This window comes from Ascaphus truei, chromosome 21, assembly GCF_040206685.1.
Source record: "Ascaphus truei isolate aAscTru1 chromosome 21, aAscTru1.hap1, whole genome shotgun sequence".
Classification (NCBI taxonomy): Eukaryota; Metazoa; Chordata; class Amphibia; order Anura; family Ascaphidae; genus Ascaphus; species Ascaphus truei.
In genome coordinates this window covers 5,854,798-5,880,139 of record NC_134503.1, presented here as the reverse complement: position 1 = coordinate 5,880,139, position 25,342 = coordinate 5,854,798, and the positions used below count along the sequence as shown (strand labels likewise).

Sequence of the window (25,342 nt, the reverse complement as noted above, 5' to 3'; positions counted from 1 at the left end):
CTTTCCACCCAGCCTTGAGTGGAACATATAGGGGACTTTTAGTGACCCTGTCACTTTTTTCTGTTACTATTGATCCTCTTTCTGCCCTGGTAGGACATCACTACACCACTGCTAATCACAAGGTGGTTTCCTCTGTTCCAACTCTCTCCTGCCCTATAACATTTACTCTACACCAGAAATTAGTGTTGAGGTTAATTAACTGAGAAAAATGCTCTCTGCTGCTTGAACACTTATTTCACGGCAAAGCTCTTGACCAGTGTAACACTGTTGTCATTAATGTACTGAACATGTCCTTTATCTACTTTCCAATCAAAAACAGAACTTCTATCCATGACATTCAACAAATGGGTTTCACACAAAACGTGTATGTGTATGTGTGTATGTGTGTGTGTGTGTGTGTGTAAATTGCATCCCCCCCCCCCCCCCCCGTAATTACAAGGGCTAGTGGCATCTACAATCTCATGTTATAGGATAAAAAGTCTAATTTATGGCATACCTCGATTTGAGTACTTCTTCCTAGAATCCTAAAACTTGGGAGGTCTGACAAGTAGCAAGTGGCAAGAACCCCATTAACTTGAATCCAACTGACCCCAGCGCCTACCTGCTGCGAGGGGCCTACAAACTGACCCCAGTGCCTACCTGGTGCGAGGGACCTAATGGGAGGGGTCTTCCTCTTCGTTAGGAAATTTCTCAGCTGAGTCTGCTTCACCGAGGACAGTTTGGCTGCAAAAGAACAGAGATCCGCTAAACTGATGGACCAGCAGCTGGAAAAGCAGCGATTGTGACAGTCACAGAACTTTCACCGTCTCCGTGACAACCACTAGAACCCAGATTTAACCCTTTTACTACCAGAAGGGTCTGCATCACAGAACCATCCAACAGCAGAGGGGTTGGGTAACCTCTATGAAATAAATAAAAACAGCCGAAAACTGTTTCCGAACATATGTTGGGATAGGACAATGGGATTGCAATAGAAAGGGAATGTCAGAATACCTTCAATCCTACGGTATGCATTACATACTCTGACCATCTCGCCATCTGCTCATCTCAATGTCCCAGAGGACTGAGAATTAACATGATTTATTTCTGGTCCTGGCCCGAGACCCCATCCGTGCCGGAGAGGCCTGGAAAGGCGTCGCATATGCAGGTCCCCATTCCCTGAGCAGACCGTGTAGCAAGGTAGGGACTAGGATCAAATGGGCCAGCAAAGTGTGATACTTACGAGGCAGCTTTGGCAGGGTCTTGGCGGGTGTATCCAGAATGGTCTTGGACAATGCATTGCGCAGATGTTCTAGCTCCGCGTCGATGCTGCGGGAAAAAAAAGAAAAAAGAGAAAAAAAGAAGATTGAAGTTACACCATCGTTTTTAAAAATGGAGATCATTTGGTTAAACCAGTTTTAAAAGGAGTAACCAAACCCTAGAAATAGAGGACCAACACACACACACACACACACACACACACACACACACACACACACACACACACACACACACACACACACACACACACACACACACACGAGATTACAAACAATATCCATGTACTCTTATAGGGCCACCATTCCATAGAACCTGTAGGTAAAGACCCAAAGGAAACCAAAAGTGTGAATCTGTCTCACGCCATGGCAATCCAATGCAGCAAGGGTGGCTAACTCCAGTCCTCACCTGCCACCAACAGGCCAGGTAGGCCAGGTATTAGGGATGTTCGTGCTTCAGTACAGGTGGCTAAAACAATGGCTCAGTTGAAGACTGAGCCACCTGTGCTGAAGCTGGGACGGATGGAGCCACCTGTGCTGAAGCCGGGATATCCGGAAAACCCGACTTGTTGGTGGTCCTTGAGGGCTGAAGTTGGCCAGCCCTGAAATACAGAATACAGACAACAGATGCACAAGGCAGGAGAGATAAAATGTGCAATAACACCTGGGGGAAAAAAACGTGGTCTTCAATGTGCAAGATAGCCTCCGTACACACCTGCAGCCTCCGTACACACCTGCAGCCTCCGTACACACCTGCAGCCTCCGTACACACCTGCAGCCTCCGTACACACCTGCAGCCTCCGTACACACCTGCAGCCTCCGTACACACCTGCAGCCTCCATACACACCTGCAGCCTCCATACACACCTGCACTATCAAAGTACCAGAGTCACGGTCCAGCGACAGAACGATCACAACACAGTCAAAGTGTCAAAAGCAGAATAAAATGTATAGCGGTCTCGCCTTCCGGAGTCGGTTATAGCTGCTAAAACCCATCACTCATCTGCGTGTGTATATCTGATCCATATACAGTATCCCCCGAGTGTGGCCCATATACATCCAATAATGCTTTTGCCACTTTGATGAACATATAGTGACCATTTGGTCGCTGGACCTTGACGTTTTTATTTTGGTGGGGGCACAAACGTCTGCAGGACCCCTACACTTTGATGCCCTCAAGGTTTTATTTCCAGACAAGTCTTTGCACTTTATAATCGATCCCGCCTTGTAATTCTCATCGAATCTGCTGCCAGCGGTTCTTATAGAACCATTAAAATGTCTCATGGACTCGGAACCGGTTTTGATTCTGCAGAAGAATAGAACGCCGCACAACACAAATTGGAGGTTTATGGACAGATGCTCTTATGATGTGGGAGGGAATTGGAACAGCACGAGAAAAGACAGGCACTCAAAATGTATCATCTTGGTGACAATTGTATTAAATCCGTGTGTTTCCGAGTGGCTCGTGAGACGCCCATGGACAAGGAGTGGGTCAGCCCGAGCTCTTGGCTCTCACCTCTGGATGCTGGAGTCCTCACATGGCATGCTCCACTGGGAGGTCTGGTTGTACAGCCGCAGCTGCTGCAGGTTCTCCACCAGCTGGTTCAGTCGTTGCCTCTGCTGGTTGATGATCTCCTGGTTGTTGGCCAACGTGTTAAACAAAGTCTCACGTTCGGGAATGATCATGCCCCTGAAACAAATAAAAACCCAGCCACACAGCAGTGCACTTTAACGTTACATTTTTCATATGTAGACACACACCACACATTTGAACCAATTGGCGTTCTGTAGGAATACACACGTGCAGGAGAATGTATCAACGTGGAGTGTGAGCGCACACTTCCAACTTTCTAAAGCCACTTGACAATGTTCTTAAAAAAGTTTCCAACAACCGAATCTCTTCCCGTCAACCATGCTTTATCCCGAGTACGGCGCTCTTTCAGCAGCCCCCGGGACGTCATCGTTGCCTTTTCGTATTGGTCCTCTAAAACAGAGGGGTGCGGGCGGTTGCAGAGGCCCCGCGCTCCTCCCCAAGGCATTAAAATTAAATGCCAGGGCATCGCGTGAGGCCTCTGGAACCTAAACGTACCTTGCTTCAGCCGGCGTCTGGAAGTGTCCCCATCGGTATCATGCGGAGTCAAATGACGCTTCGGGTCACCTGACTTGAGCCCACGCGTCATTTGACGCCACAGAGCAAAGGGGGAGGGGTGGCGCGAGCACCAGAGGACAAGAGGCAGGGGGGCGCAGGGGTAAAATGTTTGCGCACCCCTGCTCTAAAAGATGCATGAAATACTGGCAGCCCCAACGGGATGTAAGCATCTTAGGAAGAAGAGCAGGGGGGGGGTCTCTGGAGCTAAAATGTAAGCTCCAGGGACCTCCTGCATCTCCACCTAGGAAGGGGGGGGGGGGATTTATATAATTATTTAAGGAAATGCTCCTTTGCCACTCACTTTTGTTTTCGCTTCTTTTCCAAGTGCCGATCCCACTCCAAATCCAGGACATCGCTGACATCCTGAACGGCAAACTTGACGTATTGGTGCAGCCGGCGAATCTCCTGGCAGACAGAAAGCGACAGGTTTGTAGCTGCAACACATTCTTTATTATAACCAAACATGAGCGAGATCTGCAGGCGGCAAAACCAGTGGTTCACTTATTTGTTCCAGAATATGATGTGGACGTTCAAAGCTCAATACAGAGCAAAGAGAAACAATGGCTCCTGTCCAAAGCTTTGCTCACCAGTCATGTATTTTATCCCAAGAACCACTGCACTTGCCACCGTTGGCTTGGAATAACCAGCCTAGGTCCATCTTCAGCAGTACCTGCATCTGAGCCTCGCTCTTGGGGTCCAGTGGTTTCTTGTACAGCAGATGCCGGTACCCGGGGTCCCGTTTCCGCTCGTTCTGTTCCTTGGCGTCTTCCACGCCGCCAAAGCCCTCCAGCAGGGTGGTTTTCAGACTGCCGATATCGCCGTGAAGATACTTCCACCCGGGGAGAGACAGCAAGGTGAGAACAAGGAAGTGTATCAGAAGCGCCCGTCTGCGTCAATGTATCATGCCGTGCCCGCAGTGACATACGTGATCAGCTCCGTGGGCCTTCTGACGCTGTGCGCCCGCTAATGGAGGGATAAACCTGATACGCATTTAATACATAGCCGTCTCTTTCTTTGTCCACCTGTGGTGCGAGTTACCGATGTGATGTACCAATCTGCGCCACCTCTCTGCTGGCAGTGTTAGATACCATGTTACTACAGAGCCAGCGTTACCTCCGTGGTTTCCTTGATCTCCAGAAGGAAGGAGTGAAGGTCATCGGACTCGCTCCTCAGCTGCCGCATCTGCTCCTCCGTCCCCACCAGGAAACAGGCCTTGGCTGTCCGAGCCTTCAGCTCATCCATCTCCTTCTGAAAGTGAGCGATCTGCCCAACGGGAAGAGGATTAGAGAGGCACTAGGGGAGCGGGGACTTTCCACCAACACCTTCTAAAAATGTGCAACACAGCAGTAAATCTAACGCGCATGATACGGTCATAGGTGCGGTCTCAGTCTATTTCTTCATTTAAATTGGTACTTTATTGCTAAAATAAAATAAAATACTGTAGCAATAAATAAGTCCCAACTAAAAACAATCTCCATGTCCCGTTGCCCCTTCTTGCACCCTCAGTGAGCACTTACCTCCTCTGCTATCCCAATCAGCACAGGGTCAGATTCCTTCAATAGTCGGACCTGTTTTTCCATATTTGCCTGAGGCTGTAAAGAAGGGATGAAAATGGGGGGGGGGACAGGTATATAGCTGCACCGGATGCCCTAATGATTCTGCGCGGTACCCGCTTATAAATACCCAGATGTCCTGTGAGGATATATACCCTTACCTGTGCGGGTGCTGGCCTTGCGGTTGGCGGGGCGGCGACTCTGGCCGTCTTCTGTGCAGATGCCATTGGGGCGTTTTGTGCGGACGGTGTTACTGTATGAAAAGAAAACAAGTACATTTACCAGTGTGTACCAGCAAGCGATGGGGAAATAACGCATATTGAGTTTTTTTTCATGAGTCTTAGAATCGATGTATTATTAATAATAATTAAAAAAAAGTGTTATTTGACCCATTCCATCTCACTTACTTTACAGGCGGCAGCAGGAGAGGTCCGTCAGCGGAAGAACGAAGTTTGCGGCGGCGGTGTGAGGTGTCCATGGAGAAATGCAGTTAAGGCAGCGGGCGGCCGACGGAAGGAGAACAACATCGGACGGCTGCGGAGGGGCGCCCTGTAACACCGGAAGTCAGGTGGCGGTTCCGGCATCGGACTTCCGGTGTTACAGCGCGCTCCCCCCCAGCCGTTCTCCTCCTGCTGCGGTCTGAGGTTGTTCTCCTTCCGTCGCACGCCCCGCTGCCTTAACTGCATTCCTCCACGAACACCTCATGCCGATGCCGCCGCAGATTTCATTCCACCGCTGCCGGACCTCTCCTACCGCCGCCTGGTAAGTGAGATGGAGGGGGTCCAATAACACTTTTTTTCTTCTCGATGGTGCATCTTACAATCGATTTAGCACTTGCAATCAATGGCGTTTTACATTGAGGACATACGGTATATGCACAGGTGGCTCAATCCTGTGCTGAAGCAGGGATATCCATAAAGCTGGCCTGCTGGTGGCCCTTCGGGACTGAGTTTGAGATCCCTGCTTTAAGCAAACAGATCTGCCAGAGTGACACAGCCCCAAGGAGGAGCGAGATGTCAGGTTTACGGGGTACATTTAACATAAAATGTATACCAGGAGAGGCCAACTCCAGTCCTCAAGGGCCACCAACAGGTCAGGTTTTCAGGATATCCTTGCTTCAGCACAGGTGGTGCAGTCGTTGATTGAGCCACCTGCACTGACGCAGGTATATCCTGAAAACCTGACCCGTTGGTAGCCCTTGAGGACTGGAGTTGGACACCTCTGGTGTATACAGTAGTTTTGTTCCACAGAAGGCATTTATTCAATCATCCCTCTTGTATGGCGATAGGCGCGACTTGTGCTTATGATGGTAAAGGCTACTATAGAAAGGAGGCTAAAAATACTGCTGCATCATACATAAATATACCACATCAGCCAAACAGTCCCACTGCATCTACACACAGCGGCGCCCCCCTACATTTCATTATCAGAACTACAAATCCCAGCATGCCTTGCAGCCAAGGACCAGGGGCCCATCCTTTTACCAGCGAGTCTTACCTCCTGCATTTGCCGCGGCGGCGGCGGCAGGGGCTTTGCTGGTAGGCACCACGGCCGGTGATGGGAAGGGAATAGTCTGGCCGTGGGGGGCCCCTGCAGTGCTCAGCTTGGAAGGAGAGGTGAAGGAGAAGGAGGCGGCACCGAGGTTGGTGCTGGATAAGGAGGGAGGCGTTTCCAGCGCACTGAATCTGGAAGAGAATAGAAAACGCGGACTTTATACTGCGCAGCACGGACAATATATACACGTGTAACTACTTGGCTTATACACTCTGTAACGTCCTGCTTAACGCACGTGTGCAACGTGGCATATCATCTCTTTGTACTGTCCAAAGCATCATTCTGTAAAGCGTTGCATACATTGGTGGTGGTGGCGACACACACACACACACACACCAACCACACACACACCAACCACACACACACACACCAACCACACACACACACACACACCAACCACACACACACACACACCAACCACCAACCACACACACACACCCACACACACCAACCACACACACCAACCACACACACCAACCACACACACCAACCACACACACCAACCACACACACCAACCACACACACCAACCACACACACCAACCACACACACGTTGAGCAACAAGACGTACTTATCCTTGAGGTTCACTTTGACAGTAGATGCGCTGGGTGTAAAGCTGCTCCCGGCGCCCGCCTGTGCTGAAGTAGCCACGCTGTCCGGCTTAAAACTGCCAGCCCCAAAAGCACTTAAGGCTTGGGCAGGCTGGAAGGAGAACACCGAGGGATTGGCTGGTTTGGCAGAGGCTGCCGCTGGTGAAAAGGAAAAGGACGCCGATGCGGCCGACGCATTCGCTGCGGGGCCGGCGGGGGGAACGCCAAGTGCAGGGGGGGCTGGTTGGGAACTGGCAGCAGGTGATCCCGCAGAGGCCGGAGAGGCGACGGTGGTTCCTGCGCACAGAACAAAGATACCAAAAGTGAGATCCGACGGCGCGGAAACCATTATCCAACCCAAGCAGTACTACCGGGGTCTGCAATGCTAATGGATAAAGCAGGGGTGCGCAAAATGGGGGCGGGAGATTCAGTCAAAGACTGAGCCACCTGCGCTGAAGCAGGGATATCATTAAAACCTGAGCTGTTGGTGGCCCTTGAGGACTGGACTTGGCCGCCCTGGGTTAAAGTAACTAGTAAACCCCAACACAACCAATATGACAAATTGAATTCAAGTAACTAGACCACCCACTCTTAACTCAAGCCCCCCCCCCCTTGGGTTCCTCGTGATCACCCCACTCTCTCAAAAAGGATAATGCTGCAGAGATGAGGATCCCGACATGACAAGGCGTTGTGCCACTTAGCAGAGATTGCCCTTAAGTCCCCAAAGTAGAACATCCAACAGGAGGAACCCGATAAAAGCAACAAAAGCTTCAGCAATAACACGGCAAGTCGCTGTGATCCAAAGAGGAGGCCGGGGTTATATTCTTGCATGTGTCTTCTCCTGACACACCGGGAATAAAACTGCAGGAGATGGGTTACCATCAAAGAATCCTCCACTTGTAGGAGTTCCCATTTTGAGCAAAATCAACTTTCTACAACGCAATAGAAAGACGCCGGGAATCGATGACGTTGGAACCTAAAACCCTACCCCTTCCTCTCTGGCGCACTGCGGGGCCTGGCCCACTAAAATGCCTTTAGCGCGACACGTGGACGCGATTCCCCACGGATCGTCCGGACTGCAGATACGATCTGCTTTGGCGTGACGCTGCTTGGCAAGACTACCAAGCGCGGTTGGGTAATGGGATGTGGACGTGGGATGAAGACACAGCTACCCGTACCGACGGTCTTCATTTGCCTCTCGCCTTCCACGGGCAGCTGCTCCAGGGCTACGCTCAGGGATTTGGCACTCGGGTTCAAATTGATCATGTGGAAAGGACACAAAACGCCGTCTGTGGAGAGCATCAGGAGCACCGGAGCTGGGGGAAGGATCTTCTCCTCGCCTGCAGAGAGACGAAACACACAACACCCATGTCTCCTGGATACTCATTCCACGGGTCACAATGCGTCTCTAAACCATTATACATTACAGGGAGTGAAGCAGCTCGTTTCCTTGATATGTTGTAGAATGCGGCTGTGTGTGTGTGTGTGTGTGTGTGTGTAGGATTCTAGTGTCACATCGCACAAAAATAGTGTGATTGTTGCAATCCCTATGCTGTACCTCCCTCCCCGGCTGCTGAAAGAGACAGGCCCAAATATTTGTGTTCTGAAATATGAATTTCCGGCAATTGCTCTAAAACCTGCACCCCACAGCAGACCAATTTTGTGACCGGCCCAGCGATGCAACATGTAAAAAGTATGTGATCACCTGGACCAGCACAGGTTATGTAACTGCCTTGCTGCCACTAGATGTGTTACAGCAGGGGTGGCTTCAGCACAAGTGGCAAGACTGAGCCACCTGTGCTGAAGCAGGGATATCCTGAAAACTGGAGTTGGCCACACCTGCACTAGCAAAGGGATTTCCCATTCACAGTTGCCCCTTTCCCCCCCAATAGGAAGCATGCCACATATGACAGATGGAATACCCAGTGTGTACATGGCTATTTAACCCCTTAGCCACTGCAACAACCTGCCATTCAAATGGTTACACGCTTCCTCCGGTACAGCAGATAACCTACTCCCTGCAAGAGAACCATTAAAACGAATGCCTGACACGCAGCCTACATGTTCCTGTCTCAGCCTGTTACACCTGATCTGTATCATACAGCGCCCCCCCCCCCCCCCCAGATGTTTGGAATAAGAGCGGCCGTACTGATGAATATTTCCAGCTGGCTGCTGTAATCCACCACTACTCCCATAGGAAGCGTATCGTCGCTATTATCCGTCACGGGCAGCTCGGCCCGGCTGGCGTCTTCCAGCAACCACAGCTCCCAGTTGACCTGTAATAAAGATCATTATTTAATCTGCGTGTGTCCCCCTCCGGGTATTTGATAGCAGTGAATAACTGGGAGGATCTGTAAGGGGCTGCCCACTTTTAGGTCGTAGAGGTGTGTACCGGGAGTCTAATGGCCTTCAAACCAAGCGAGAGGCTCGATCGGGCAGTCTCAGATTTAGACTAGTGTTTAAATATCTACAACTGTGCAGGTTGCAGGAAATGCAGCTGCTTGACCGGAGAATATTACTAGGTGGAAACATTTTTAATAAACCCAGCAGCTAATAACATCCCTTTTCTCCAAAATGGATTAGATATCTCAGGGAGCGGCCAACGCCAGTCCGCAAGGGCCACCAACAGGCCAGGGATATCCCTGCTTCAGCACAGGTGGCTCAGTCATTCTGAGCCACCTGTGCGGACGCAGGGATATCCTGGAAACCTGGCCTGTTGGTGGTTCTTGAGGACTGTAGTTTGCCGCTCCCTCAGATATGTAGTACTGGAAAATGCAGGTACAAACAAAACATCGAAATCATGTCTCCGTCATTTGCCTAATTGGTTGGAGTCAACTACACTAACGCAGAGGTGCCCCAAACATTTTAGGAAAACACAGCAGCGGACTTGCCTGATCCAGCGGCTTGGCAATCACACTGACTTCTATGGAGGCTGCAGAAGCCCCAAGGAGTATTTCCCTAGGAGAAGGAACAGAAGCTCAGCTTACAATACATTCAGGCTGCAGGTTAAACGGGGGCGACAGAAACCTATATCCTTAAGGTACCATCCCCACAGGCGGAGGAGGGAGGAATGAGGCTGGGACATTTGGGTTTCCAAGAATCCCATAAGTAATATACCAAGTTATCACAGGATTTGATCATCAATGACTCTAGAGCTCTCAATAGTAAAATGATAAGAGATCAGTCTATACACATTGCAGCATGTGTGTGTGTGTGTGTGTGTGTGTGTGTGTGTGTGTGTGTGTGTGTGAGACACCTGAATTCATGAAGGGCAATGATGAAATAATTGCAAGGGGGAGAGGGGGGGGTGGGGGGAAGAGGGAGAGTGGGGGTGGGGGGGGGGGAAGAGGGAGAGTGGGGGGGGGAAGAGGGAGAGTGGGGGGGGGGGAAGAGGGAGAGTGGGGGGGGGGAAGAGGGAGAGTGGGGGGGGGGGGGAAGAGGGAGAGTGGGGGGGGGAAGAGGGAGAGTGGGGGGGTGGGAAGAGGGAGAGTGGGGGGGGGAAGAGGGAGAGTGCAGGGGAAGAGGGAGAGTGGGGGGGAAGAGGGAGAGTGGGGGGGAAGAGGTAGAGTGGGGGAAGAGGGAGTGTGGGGGATGGGGGGGGGGGAGATGCTGATCCCTTTCAGCTGGTTCTCTCACATTTTAATAAACAGATCCCTCGGGAATCAGGAGGGTCCCAAAAAGGGCAATGTGGTTGGTAGTAAATTCCTTATGTGGACCTGCGCCAGGCGATCTGCTCTCAGAGGGGCGGCACGGCCCCTCCATGTGCTACGTACCAGTCCTCAATGTGATTCATGAAGTAATGATGCTGCCTCTCACTGCAGCTGCTGTAACACGTCTCCGTGAAGTTCAGGAAGCGCTCGCCCCGTTTATCCTCCTTTTTCTGGGGGGGGGGGGGAGGTAAAGAAAAATCGGTCTGGTTTAATCCAAATGTCAAACTTTCCCCCTATCAGAGTTCCAAAGGAGACACATTACAGGCCCGTCACAATGTAAAGCAAATCGGACAGCAGGTGAATGCGTTACTCTTACACGCTGGAATGAATTTACAAAGGCCGCCGGCTAATACTATTTCTCACGAGCCCACCGTTACAAGGCTTATTGGCTGATCTCGCTGGAGCAGGTTTCTGTATGTGCGGAGGGACGTGGAAGTGTGTACGTGCGTTAAGCTTTAAAGCAGGGGCGGGCAACTCCAGTCCTCAAGACCCACCTACAAGTCAGGTTTTCAGGATATCCCTGCTTCAGCACAGGCGGTGCAGTCTATGACAGGCACCTGTGCTGACGCAGGGATATCCTGAGAACCTGACCCGCTATTGGCCCTTGAGGACTACAGTTGGCCACCGCTGGTCTAAAGGCAGCGGTCACTAAACTGCAATTTGGGAAACAGCGGTACACACATAAAAGGGGTTTCCTTACGAAACTGCAATGGTGCCGATCGGGGCTGTTATGGCGTATAATAAATAAACCATGTGGTGCTGAGCTGTGTAATCATTCTGGCCTCCGTGTGTGCATTGTATAAATATATATCGCTGCTGCTAGAGACAGTTTACCATTCATTCCTGCTTTAAATGCTAGATCCCCCAACGCCAGACCTCAAGGATCACCAACAGGGCAGGTTTTACCTCTGCCCCCTGCGAGAGCACCGATGCTTCAGCCAAAGTGATACATACATTAGCACAGGGGGCCTGCAGGTCTTTATTTATATAGCACCATTAATGTAAATAGCACGTCACAGCAGTAATACACACAACCCAAATTGGCAAAGGCTGGACTGTGCTAGAAAAAAAACTTTATTGTAGCATGGAAGTGCCAGCCCTTCTCTCTTTTTAAACTTCCATGCTACAATAAAGTTTTTTTCTAGCACAGTCCAGCCTTTGCCAGTTTGCTGCGGGGCCGTGCCCGCTGTGTTTTTTCCTCCCCGGTGAGGATACCTTGTTTATACCTCTACGCAGCCTGGAGCACGCAAAGATTAAGAGAAAGAAAGGAAAAAACCGGACGAACTCTGAAGGTATCAGTGAGTAATTTCATTCATTATTTCAATGTCGGAGCCTCCCCAGGTGTTATGGTCATATAGCAGCGGGACTTACGGATGGGTTCTGGGTGGGTTTTAATCCTCCTCTGTGCATCCGGACTAATAAGCAAACATTTATTCAGGTGGATTAATGCCCTGCAGCACTGGTTTATTGAGGGGGTCGTATACCTCAATGTTCTCTCTAAATAACAAATAATATAAACTACACACAAAGGGGAGAAGGGCTTCAGACATAAAAGTGACATTTAGGAAAAGGACTCCCTGCTCCGAAGAGCTTACAATCTAATGAGAGGATAGTATTAAAACCTGAACTGTTAACGGTCCTTGAGGACTAGAGTTGGGAACCACTGTGGACTAGAGCAGGGGGTGACCAACGGTCACCAACAGGTCAGGTTTTCAGGATATCCCTGCTTTAACATAGGTGGTTCAATCAGTGGCTCAGTCTTCGTCTGAGCCACCTGTGCTGAAGCAGGGATATCCTTAAAGTGACCTGTTGGTGGCCCTTGAGGACTGGGAGTAGGCCACCCCTGCTTTAAAGCATATATAATAAACTCAAACAAGGCATTTAAACCGTGCAGTGTTCCCACTTTCTAACAGAGAGGCGACGGTCAAAAGAGAAGTTAAAAGGACTATTGGGGAATAAGCACATACCGGGAGCAGGACGACCACGAGCTGGGGCGGGGTTTCCAGAGACCCATCAGCAGCTGCATATACCACGGCAAAGACATACGTACTGACCCACAGCACGTCCAGCACTGGAAAAGAACCAGCATACATGATCTTTAGTGAGCGGTCTTCCCGCAGAGCGTTGCATGCATCCCATACACCTACGGGTAGAAAATAGCAGGGCCCCTCGTACCTTTCACTGGGTTCTCAGAGTCATAGAAGGAGGGACAAGGGATGACTTTTTTCTCCTGCAGGTTCTGAAATAAGAGAAGACTTACATTTCAACGGAAGCTCTACAGACGTGACGCGCGTGTATCCGCCCTTCCAGCGGCGCGTCCGGCGCGGGGCAAGTCTTTACAGTTCATAGCGGCAATGTCCCCACTACGTCCATGCTCTAATGGCTTCATCCCATCAAGTACATGACATGAGTCTGGATGGCGAGCTGCAAAGCTCAGTCATACACTACAGGTTCGGCCACTCGATTACATGACCTGCATTACTGAAACGCTGATGTACATCAGGGGCCACAAATTACCCAGTTCATATATAGAGAGAGAGAAGGGATCGGTGCTGTTTTGACTCTTTGTACAGTTCTCACGTCTTTGTCACAACTTACAAAATAAGTGTGCGGTCTGGATTAAAGGAGCAATACAATAATACAAATACTTTTTCTTCAACATTTATTCTTCATTTTTTACATAGGTTCGAAGCAGGGGGGTCGCCAGAGCCGAAACCCATTCATTTCAGCTACAGGGGCCCCCTGCTTCTGGAGATACCTGCCTCCATAGTAGGTGCTGGTAGCCGCTCCGGCTGAGTCAACTAGGCTTTAACGTTTAAAGCTCCCGCGTCACATGGGCCAGCAGGAAGCCGAATCGGATGATGTCACAGCCTCCCATTGGCCCGCAGGGTGCGGGAGCTTTGAAAAGCGGCCGTTACATGATCCATGGAAGTGGATCGGCACCGGCTACAGAGATGAGTATCTCTGGAAACAGGGGGGGTCCGGAGTTTAAATGAATGGGGTTCAGCTCCAGAGACCCCCGGCTTCAATCCGGGGTTTAAAAATAAAATAATAATCGAATTTCCATTTTAATACTTCAAGGGGAATTCCCGACAATGCGTGTAATAGAATGGTAAAGTACGATATGTTCAAATAGTGTTTGCAAAGAGGTGATTTTTACTCATCGGATTAAAAATATATGGTTTAAAGCAGCAGTTCAAGCGATATCCTACATGTGTGTTACTCAGTTCTGTACCAGGAGAAAATGAGTTTTTAAAAAATGTATTAATGTCTCTAATGTAGGAACCATTTCCAAAGAGACAGCCCCTCTCCTTCTGATAGGCTCTCTTGAGCCCCGCCCTCTCTCTAGCAGCGCACCAATTGTATCTAGTACTTGCCCAGTCAATCATATTCCAGGAACTACATTGCCAAGAATGCTGTGCACGGACTGAATTAAATAACCCGGAGCAAGCGATCGATTACAGGAGAACAGATTGATCTGCAGCTTAGTTAATCACTTGTCAGTGTACAGATTGTATTGATGCACATATTGAATGGGAAAAATATATATATATATATATTTTTTTATTTTTTTTTAAATGGCAGCTTGAACTGCAGCTTTAATTTGCAAAAACCAGAGATATTCAGAAAGCACAGAGTGTTGGAAGGGACAGAACTGTGAAACCACAATGTGCCCATGTAACTTACCGGGAGGTACTGGACGACTGTGCCATTCTGCTTCCCCACCGCCAGCTGCTTCCCTTTGGGGCTCCAGCAGACTATGAAAATAATACCAAAGGTTACCCGTGTCCATGTCTTTTTTCTTTCTACAAAGCACATTTCCTAAAATGATGTTCCCCCTTCCACAGAAGACTAGCCCCACGGCTTAGCAGGGAATTGTGCAACCACTCGTCTGTTTTTCCCATGAAGTATTATTCCCACTTTCATGCTGTAAAGACGAATAGTAAAACATTCAACATCTTCAGCTCTGGGCACCAGAGAAGCAGGAAATTATCCGGAACCCGCTCAAGGTACAGAAGACACACAGTGCGCTACTCAGAAACACCGGCGAGACATGTTACCCACCTGACGTCACACCCAAGGTGGCGGGGAGGTTGGCAAATAGACTGACTGTGTCTGTGACCTGTAGGACGGATATGCTGCCATCGCTCAGGCAGGAAGCCACCATTGTGGGTATTGCAGGGTTCCATTTGAGATCACTTACTGTGCAGCTCGCTTCTTTTGCCAACTTGTAGTAAGCAAAAGCATGCTTCTGCGGCTTAGACTACGGAAGAAAAGAAACACACCGGATATTAATATACACACACACACACAATCTCGTTTAATCACTGCACAACATTTGCTGGTATCCTTCTCCCGTTAATCTCATGCTCAGAGTGGAGGGGCCTGTAATGCATTGCTTATTACTCAGGGCCACCAACAGGGGGAGGATGCCGGGACTCCTGTCCCGAGCCCGGTGAGACCCCTGCCAGCTTCTCTAATGTAGTGCCAGATGCAGAGGTGCCTGTCAGAGAAGAGGGTGCCTGCTGGAGGATTTTTCATAGAGGTGCCCATCAGAGGGGGCCTGCTGGAGGCCGGTGGAAGGGGGGGCCCCCTCTGACAGGCACCTCTGTGAGCCCCTTCAATCCTCCAAGGCAGCAGGGAGTTAGTCTATTCCCCCCTGCTCATTTTGTCTCACTGTGCCCCCCATGCCCTTACCTATACCCACAGGCCCCTACTTCCTTCTTCCTCCCCAGGCCCATAACTACCCCCCCTTCCTCCACCATAATGTCTGTTGGCGGACCGTTTGCAAAAAGTCAGAGGCCCCCGTGGGAGAAAAGGGCATATTACATTTTGCTAGAGCACAGAACTTACTACTAAAAGCACAATGCTGTGGAGGGTGGGCAGTGGGCAGTGGGCAGTGTTCATTCCACCACCACAGAAAGTACCAGGAAGCGCAGATATGGGTGCACACTCCCAGAACCATTCATAAAGGTCCAAAAGCTTATCAAAAATGCTGCTGCGCGCTTTTCCGTACCGGACTTTAAGAACGGTTCTCACAATACCATTCAAGTTCCTGCCACGGATTATGGTCAAAACAATATCTGACGCTATAAGTATTCTACGAGGTCATAGAACAAGGGGGGGGGGGGGGACACACAAACAAATCTCAATGTATCTTTCTCGGTAAAATAAATCAGAAGTGCGAGACCGAACTAGATGTACCTCATTTACCAGCGTCCGAACATCGTAGAATGAGATAAAGGTGCCGTAGTCTCCGGATGTCATGCACACGGACAGCGTCAGGTTGTCCGAGCTCAGCGCCACGTGATGCACGGGAAATTTCATTGGCACCACTGTACTTGGGACGCCAACAGCTGCTAAGGTGGAAAGATTTGTTTAATGCTCGTGCGCGCCTGTTTACACAGAGCGTTACGGGAGAGCGGGCCGGGTGTGCACGTACAACCCGGGTGGGTCGGGATGTTAATTACCTATCTTGTTTGGATCTTCCCCGGACTGGTTTGGAATAAGAACATTCTTGGTGTGATAAATCTTCAGCCCCGGCGGCCCTCCGGCAAAGAGTAGACCGTACTTGTTGGATATTGCCAAGAGGTTGGAGCGCTCTCTGGGAAGATCTTGGGGATGGTCAAAGAGTCGGATCTTTTTCAGCTGCCGGAAATGAAAGTCCTGCAAATCGAGCAAAAATAGTCAAGAAATTAGTGCCGTTACCCAAAACATTGCTGTGGTGGCATTCAAAGAAATTGTACCCATTTGGGTAACATTTCTGCTTCAATTAGCAAAAAATCCCCCTTGTGAGCACATTCCCATCTCAGACAGGGCTGCAGCCCTGCCTTTCCCCATTATCTCTTAGCCACAAAGCTTCCACTGCAGCCAGGGATTCTGGGTAGTGACATGCAAATGAGAGCACTGCTATTAGAAACAGAATGAGACGGCAGATGAGAACCCCTTGGCGCACCTAATCTGCCCATTTTCCCAGATGGTGTAAAACCTCAGACCCCATTTGATCCCTGGGCTCTCTTTCATATTTATGTTATCCTGGTGTCTCTCAATCATTTTTCATTCCCTTACTGTATTAGTCTCTGCCACCTCTGCTGGGCGGCTAGTCCACAAATCCACCACCTCTTTTCCATGAAAAAAGTGTTGCCTCACATTACCTTAGTGCAGGGGTGGTCAACTCCAGTCCTCAAGGGCCACCAACAGGTCAGGTTTTAAGGAAATCCCGATTAAGCACAGGTGAGCCACATGTGCTGAAGCATGGACTGATTGAGCCACCTGTGCTGAAGCTGGGATATCCTTAAAACCTGGTTTGTTGGTGGCCCTTGAGGACTGGAGTTGGCCCCTCTGGTGGTAGAGCCTGCCCACCACACACACACACACACACCAGCAGTGCCCCTGTGTTACCTAGAACCTCAAATGTGAAACATAATCCGGATTTACATGAAGTAGAGTTAGAAGAGATCAAAATCATACTACAGCCCTTCCAAGCACCCATTACCATCATGTAAAAGCCAGAGACGTTTGGAAAGTTCGTGTATTGGGAATGGCATCACCTGATTACTGTACAAACATCTCTCTCCATTGCGCCAAAGGAAAAAAGTAATTGAGTGGCCCAACAGCGATAGTGTAAAATACCAGCAAAATATTAGTTTTTCAATATAGCGTCCGGGCAAAAACGAGGGAAAGGTTTTTGTTGGTGGGCGACTCCCTGGGAAAGTCTGCTCCCTGCTAGATTTGTTTCATATTGCCAAATAATGGCATTGTATGTCAGAGCGCAAACAGAATCCTCAACAGGGATATCAAAAACAGAAACAATAGCGCAATAAAGCAAAGTGACTGACACAGATATGGATGTATCACACACTCACTACGGCAGATTAAATAAAAGCATGGAGAATAATGGACAGGTAAAGAAGCGTTCTTGCAGAATCAGATGTATCTGCAAGATCCGGTGGCGGAAGGCATTAGGCGGAGTCCATGCTTCCACAGACCGCGCGCGGCGCGATCACATTGCTTTAAGGCATTGATCTCGCCCGTAGACCACACGGGTGAGGGCAGGAGGGGGCGCGCGATGCGCGAGGAATCAGTTGAAACAGATTGCTCGGCGTGACGGGCAGGTCACGTGAGAGGTTCGCCCATCGTGGGCGAACCAGCTCCGTGACGCCACTGACACGCCCCTAGACGGCGCGTCTAGCGTGTCCGAAAAACACACCCGCTTCATGCGGGTCATGTCCCAGGCACGCACGCCTCCGCGCAGGTGAAGGCTGTATGGACTCTGCCTTAGAAAAAAAACGAAAAGCCACATTGTGTAATACATTTTATATTAAAAATAAAAGGAAAAACAATGAGACATTTGCACTCACAAAGCTGTGTTTGACAAGTCCATTTAGACCACAAACTGGTTCCGGTTTTCGACCACCACCAGTGTGGCCGTGACATCACTTCCAGGTTGCCGTCTAACACCGCACGCAGTGGGGGAACACACAGCGTCACCTCCTGTCCTTTAATAGCCAAAACAAGTTCATAACAGGTCCAAAAGGAGCAACGCTAGCGTCACTTGAATAGCCGGAACATATCCAAAGGAGGGACGCTATTTTTAATATAAAATGTATTACACGTTGTGGCTTTTCGGTTCTCTTTAATGCCTTCCGCCACTGGATCTTGCAGACACATCAGCTTCTGCAAGAACGCTTCTTTGCTCCTGTCCATTATTCTACACGCTTGATTTCATCTGCCAGAGTGGGAGTGCGATACATCCACCAGTTCCCCATGCGTTACACTATTGCATCTTTCGTTTTTAGATCGTTCGAGGATTCTGTTTGCGCTCTGCCGTCCATTCCCATTGCGCTGTGAGGGATTTGGGAAAATCCCTCCTGAACGAGCAGCGCCAGTTCCTCGAGTTATGTATTTGTAATTTAATTCCACCACACTATATTTACCAATTAGATGTGATTATTTTCACGGTGCATGTGCACCATTAATTTTTTTTATTGACGTGTCTATTAGCGCTTTGAAACCTATTTTCTCACATTTTAACAAGTCAACTATTTTTTAGGTTTAGTTTAGAAACAAAAATAATTGTTGAACTACTTTGAAACTTGGAATTCTGCCACCACATTGATTCATACCGCAAATAAATATGTTTAAAAAAAACAAATACAGAAATGTGCAAGTCACCTTCAAGAGTAAACGCTATGACTCAAAGCTGATTTACAAGTTTGTCAATGCCAAAATGAAAGTACTTTTTGCTGTAAATATAAAAACAATACCCGACATGCAATGTCTGCATAGTTGTCATACCTCGAGCACTTACATTATTTGTAATGAACCACTAAAAAATACATGACTGAGTGCCAAAGCGATCAGCTATACAGATTAACACTCCAATGCAGTTAACTCTGCAGGGTGCGAGTGGCAGTACAACTCTAGCCAACATACAAACAAGCATTCTCTTTCCATTGCACAGTAGGGAGGGAAATCCATATGTAATATCTAGATATAAATACATCAACATGGTGCATATTCACCTTCTCGGTATCAAATACCTGCTCTTCATGTATTACATTGTATAGTAAAGACTAAGCTACATTATATTGCAAGATTAGGATACAATATTGATTTGTTTAGCATTTCATGTGATATAAGGGCCGGAATTAGACTATTTGGGCCCTTGGTAGCTAAGATATAGTAACCACTCATATGCTTCCATATCGTATAAGATAGAAGTGAGACAACATGTGTCGTATTTTTTATTACAAAATATAAACTTGGGATCGTAAACGTGAAATCAACTAATTAAAAAAAAAGGTATTTGCATGTTGACAACTCATCTGAATTAGTCACAAAGCTCCTTGTATAGTGCAGTTTCTCATTAGAGATGCAGGGAAGATGGAACATGTAACTGTGTCTGCATGTATTTATAACACTGTTTTACCGGGAAGTAATGCATTGAGAGTTACCTCTCGTTTTCACGTATGTCCTGGGCACAGAGGTATAAAAATACATGGTTACATTAAAAGAACAGGGGTTATACAGTCAATTCACAGACATTTCATGGACAGAGTTGGAAAATTGGGTACAAGGGATAAAGGGCTTGTGAGTTTCAGATTGAAACAGAGCAGCTTTAACATCACCAAATGGCTTAACAGCACCAAATGGCAGCAAACGGCTCACACCCTTTGGCTGCGCCAAAGGCTGTCCGCCAAAGGGGCAACGCAGATGGGTGGTTGAGATTCAATGCAGCAAACCCAACTCATTCACCAAGTCATATTAGGTGGCAGATAAATGTCCTCATGTAGAACCAACTGTGCAATGCAGAGGCGCCATAACGCACACAGAGGTTTTTTTTCTATTTTCCTATATAGCGCTGACAGTGCGTGCAGAATTTTGCTGGCAGCATAAGGCAAGATACCCAGGTGAATAAAGCACCTGTTCAGTCTCTTTTAACATGCAGCCAGACAAAGGAAAAAAGACTTAGACTGGGGTCATGGTACTGCAGACCGAGCGAACAGACTGCCTTAATGCAGTGTTCGCATCCATGCGGCATGCAGGCGCATCCGCACGGAAAGGGGATTTAAATGAGCAATCAGTTAAACTGATTTCCCAGCACGACAGACAGGTCACGTGAGCGGTTCGCCCACTGAGGGCAAACTAGCTCCGTGACGTCACCGACACACCCACGGACGGCGCGCGTACCATGGCCAAAAAAACACACCCGCTTCAAGCGGGTGACGTCACGGCCGCGCACGCCTTTGAACGTGGCGAAGGCACCATGGACCTGGCCTTATTCAGCTCAACCCTAAGATACTAGCCTAACCACCACCGAGCCCTAATAACCTGGAGGGGGGGAATCACTGCCAGGTAAATAAGGGAGAGGGAGGAGGTTATAGAGCCGGCTCCTGGCTAAATAGACCCAAAGAGCTTGCAATCTAGTGTCCATGCCAGAGGTCACAAGGAGGGTTAACACTGGGACCAGGATCACCCACTTCAGATGCAGTCCCACTAGCATGAAATGTTGGGGGGCCCGGAAGCCTGAGCCGCCTGCCCCCCCGAGCCGCCTCCATCCTCCCCCCTCGGTCACCTTAGTCTCTCTCTCCGCGGGCAGGTCCGTGTCCTCCTCCATCTCTGCGCGGGGGTGGAGTGGGGATCCTCGCGATGTGACCGAATAGAAAGGATGGTTCGCTGTCACTAGGCCTCTGTCACCGGCTGTCAAACTCCCGCCCCCTCAATCACCACAACAACGACACCACCACGGGAACGTGGCGCAGCGCGCAAACCGCAAGACATATCCGGCGCGCGGCTATGACATCACTAGGAGGCGCCGCAGCTACAGGCTGGAACGCACGGACATCTTTGTTAAGGGAAGCCTTTGTCTGACACCATAGCAACAGCGGGGTAACCAAGGCAGGCCTCAAGGGAAGCTTTCAATTGTTAAAATTGAGGTAAGCCTATGCCCGACTCGTTATATCCCTTCCATATACACACATGGACACATTTATTCACTACTGTTTTAAGGTGAATACTGTATATATAGCTGTGAAATGCAGCACACATAAGCTTATAGGGGACCATATTATATGGTTTTGAAGCAAAAGGTCTGTGTGCTCATTTGCATGTCATTTCCCAGAATCCCTTGCTGCAGTGGAAGCACTGTGTGCTGGGTGATAATGGTGAAAGGCAGGGTTGCAGACCTGTATAAGACATGCAAATGAGCATACAGGAATATTTCCATGTGCTCTCTCTCTCTCTCTATATATATATATATATATATATTTTTTTTTTTTTTTTTATTGGTATTTTTGTGAAAATTATGTGTTTCACTCCTTCACTGCCAGAGCCCAGCAACGCATTGAAAAAGGGCTTACCGTGAGTCTCTAAAATATGAATGACATACATCAGTATTCACAACCTTGTTAGAAGGACAACTGACATAAACGTTGGTGAGTCTACTTCCCCCATCAAGACAGGTGTGTATACACAACACTCCTATTATCGCCAGGGCCTGCGTCTTTATCTCGCTTCCACCTTGAGTCCCAGGTAGGGTGACAATGGTCTGTGCTGGGTGACCAGGGACAAATACTGTGTAAAGGTCATTTACAAAAACTTTGAGGTGATAAAGATTCACTATACAATTATTGCTCTGGCAATGAGGGGGTCCATTATAAATCCCCCTCATACTCGAGCTGCTATGATGTGCAGCTGTCTCTCTTGCTTGCAAAGTTTTCTATACCCTCCAAATATACATATTCAGCAAGTGCTGTACCTATTTATTACAGTATGTCCTGAATCTATTAAAACCAGGTGTATTTATTATACCTGTGTCTGAGAGCAGAGCAGCGCCCGACTGCCTGTCTCTCATTGGTTGAAGCTCAGATCCTTCAGCTAATTTCAGCAGCTTGAAGATTGATGCCTGATTGGATTTATACGGAAGTACTTCTATTTCATGTATACATTAGTACATACAAATGCAGTAAACCAAGAATGTTAAGACTTTTAGTAATAACATTAAGGCTGTGGCCCGCTGGCGCTGACCGCGCTCCTGCTTGGAGAGCGGTGACGTCACCAGCTCTCCAAGCATGAGCACCGGGTGTCCTCGCTATTTCGCAAGCGCGCGTGGGGAGGGGGGCGTTGCAGGCAAGCTTAGCGCGGTTCAAAGTCACTTTTTTTGTTTATGTAAGCGCCAAGCGTGGGTGAGCGTGTGTGCCCGCGCACCGCGTGAGCGGGGACCTCATAATTTAAATTGCGAGAAGTAACCTCGCCAAGCACCGCGCGGTCAGCGGGAGCATGGCCGCAGCCTTACTTTGCATATAATAACTTGCATGTGTTATGGGGCCTAGTAAGCTCCAGTATTCCACATTGACAGAGGAACTAAAGTGTACCTATTTTCATATGCCAATGTTGGAGGATCTGGATTTCAGCTCCGTTCAAATGAAATGAGACAGGGTGACCCACAGTTAACAATGTATTTAAGGCCATCCGTTCAACATGCTGTAAAACTGCTGCCCAATTCAGCTCTATTCAAATAAATGGGAATAAAATGTATGTATGTATGTCTTTATTTATTTAGTGCCATTAATGTACACAGCGCTTCACAGCAGTAATACACGTGATAATCATATAAATATCAAATAATACAAACAACACATAATGGGAAGAAGCGCTTCAGATATAAAAGTGACATTAGGGAAGGAGTCCCTGCTCCGAAGAGCTTACAATCTAAATAAAATATTCTACATCACAGGGAAGTGGCTATATCAGGGGTGTTCCAACTATCGCCCCCCCCCCCCCCCCCTAGCAGGTCACCTTTTCTGGATATCCCTGCTTCAGCACAGGTGGCTCAAACGTCGACTGTGCCACCTGTGCTGAAGCAGGGATATCCTGACCGGTTGGGGAGGACTGGAGTTGAGCACCCCTGGGCTATATATTGGAAAAGGGCCTTTGTGATTGGAAATTACTGCATCATTAACTGTATTTCAGTACCTCGTCTCTCACCATATTGAATAGAAACATTGATCCAATAGACTTTCATTCACTGAAGCCAACACATTGCCATTAAAAGGTCAAATTGGAGTCCAACAGCACAGTTATTTGGGTAGCTGGCATCTTTCTCACAATGCTCTGCCGTTCTGACTTAAAAAGGGAATTGGTCTGAAACCTGCTCATTTTGGCCAAAGCTCATGTAAGTTTTTTTTCTGCAACATTAGTGGTTACAAATGTAAGTAAAAAAAAGCAGAATAACTTATTGGGACTTGCTTTACATGGCACCAGATTAAAAAACAAAAGTTTTATTTGGAGTATAAAAAGCTGCACAGAGGAAGTGAGGTGAGATTGTGATAACATTGTTACTTTCTTGTTCTTTTGTTAGCTCTTGGAAACCAGATATATGTCAGAATACCAATACTGAGCTATTAAATACAACTGCAAGTCATCCGCTGCAGCTTCCTATTGGCGCACGCTTTGGCGGTCTGTTTGTGTACCTGGGATGGAAAGCTGACCACAGCACCGAAAACCGTAAGTACCTGGGGGCGGAAAATAGCGGGGTTCCTGCTCATGGCCCACATAGTATAAACCCGGGGTGGCCACTTCTTGTCATCAAGGGCCACCTTCAGGTCAGGTTTTCAAGATATCCCTGCTTCAGCACAGGTGGTTCATTCAGTTCCAGCTTCAGCACAGGTGGCACAATCAGTCCTGGCTTGAGCACAGGTGGCTCATTCAGTCCCAGATTCAGCACAGGTGGCTGAATCAGTGGCTCCGAGACGGAGTCACTGATTCAGCCACCTGTGCTGAAGCAGGGATATCTTGAAAACCAGACCTGTTGGTGGCCCTTGAGGACTGGAGTTGGCCACCCCTGGTATAAAACACTCGTATGTAAACAAATAAAACAAACGATCAGCTTCAGTGCTGCTTTAAGTAGTAATAATAATAATACTGTAAAAAAATGGTAACGAGAGATATTTTCTCAAATACACCCTTTGATCTCTAAAAAGAAAGTGGACTTGTACATCGCAAAGTAATGGTGCTCCGAGTGTGAAAATAAAAGCAGCATTGCTCCGTAGTACCGCCTAATACAGGGGTCTGCCACCTTTCAGGGAAGAGCCTTTTTGGGGGGGGGGGGGTTGGAGGGTGTACTTTGACCTAAATATTTTGATACCCGCAGCACATGCATGAATACCGCAGTGTAACCAATGGTCACAAGACTTCGGTTGGACGAGCGCAGTTGTGCAGCTATTGCAGTTTATTCTTATACCTCATCCGAGTATGCAGGCCGGGTTTCAGAGAAGCTTCCTGTTTGTCTTCGCTGAATCAGGGCCCAGAGCAAAATTAAACTGGAAAAGTGAAATGAAAGGAGAAATAGGGAAGTGTGCATGCTGCAAGAGCAGAACTGTGTGCTGAAGTTCTCAGGAGAGCACGCTGGGGCTTCTGGGGTGAGAACTTCCCCGGAGAAGGTGTAATTCAGATGGCTAGGAGTCACCACTATCGGGTAACACTGACCCCGAGGCTGGAAAGCTTGCAACATATCCACTACTTGTTGGTCCAATAAAAGGTATCATACCCCTACTCCCTCCTTTGTTACTACATAGAGGAAAGGACCAACACCGGTACCTACCCTTCTTTGCCTACCCCTGGTCTAATGTCAAAGCTGGTTCCTCATTGCCCTTGCTGAAGGTCAAGATGGTGCAGAGCAAAGGTGACTTTGCAATGCTGTAGGAAATCTCAGGCTTTCTTTTATAGGGCATAAGAAACAAGGCAAAAATAGTGCAATTCTGGGGCAAAAAATCTGCACCATATGTATAAAAAAAATCCCATTGAAATCAGTAGGAGTGTGTTATATCTGGTGGACATTTGTGGTTCGTGGGTAGGTCCCGCCTCACGTTCAGACGTCGTCACGTGATGTCGCGTCACAGCGAAGTGATTAGTACCGTCCAGGAAGTGATCGGGACCGCAGTACAGCAGGCAGATACTCGGCAGTGGAAGGAAAAAACAAGCGCAAATAATATCACAAATAAATCAAAGGTAACACAGATGATATACT

At 48.4% G+C, this 25,342-nt stretch overlaps 1 protein-coding gene and 1 long non-coding RNA gene across 7 annotated transcripts in view; one reads left to right on the top strand and one right to left on the bottom strand.

Annotated features, from left to right (window-relative positions):
- NUP214 (nucleoporin 214) overlaps window positions 1–21,108 on the bottom strand; it is a 40,269-nt gene extending 19,161 nt beyond the window's left edge. For 2 of the 6 annotated variants that reach the window (XM_075578700.1, XM_075578696.1), the window contains exons 1-21: window positions 20,891–21,108; window positions 16,284–16,479; window positions 16,018–16,172; window positions 14,878–15,076; window positions 14,500–14,570; window positions 12,988–13,051; window positions 12,780–12,883; window positions 10,876–10,982; window positions 9,994–10,060; window positions 9,252–9,378; window positions 8,281–8,442; window positions 7,084–7,399; window positions 6,456–6,643; window positions 5,120–5,211; window positions 4,923–4,997; window positions 4,519–4,668; window positions 4,076–4,234; window positions 3,707–3,810; window positions 2,773–2,946; window positions 1,223–1,308; window positions 640–723 (exon numbers count right to left, since the gene is read on the bottom strand). In XM_075578700.1, coding sequence (XP_075434815.1) covers window positions 640–723; window positions 1,223–1,308; window positions 2,773–2,946; window positions 3,707–3,810; window positions 4,076–4,234; window positions 4,519–4,668; window positions 4,923–4,997; window positions 5,120–5,211; window positions 6,456–6,643; window positions 7,084–7,399; window positions 8,281–8,442; window positions 9,252–9,378; window positions 9,994–10,060; window positions 10,876–10,982; window positions 12,780–12,883; window positions 12,988–13,051; window positions 14,500–14,570; window positions 14,878–15,076; window positions 16,018–16,172; window positions 16,284–16,479; window positions 20,891–20,932 — 2,722 coding nt within the window. In that variant the 5' untranslated portion in view covers window positions 20,933–21,108. The remainder of the gene's footprint in view (window positions 1–639; window positions 724–1,222; window positions 1,309–2,772; window positions 2,947–3,706; window positions 3,811–4,075; window positions 4,235–4,518; window positions 4,669–4,922; window positions 4,998–5,119; window positions 5,212–6,455; window positions 6,644–7,083; window positions 7,400–8,280; window positions 8,443–9,251; window positions 9,379–9,993; window positions 10,061–10,875; window positions 10,983–12,779; window positions 12,884–12,987; window positions 13,052–14,499; window positions 14,571–14,877; window positions 15,077–16,017; window positions 16,173–16,283; window positions 16,480–20,890) is intronic. The other 4 variants (XM_075578698.1, XM_075578699.1, XM_075578697.1 and 1 more) reach the window with 3 other exon arrangements.
- Window positions 20,909–25,342, top strand: part of LOC142472041 (uncharacterized) — a 59,989-nt gene continuing 55,555 nt past the window's right edge. The window contains exons 1-2 of the long non-coding RNA XR_012789574.1: window positions 20,909–21,251; window positions 23,675–23,820. This is a non-coding gene — a long non-coding RNA (uncharacterized LOC142472041). The remainder of the gene's footprint in view (window positions 21,252–23,674; window positions 23,821–25,342) is intronic.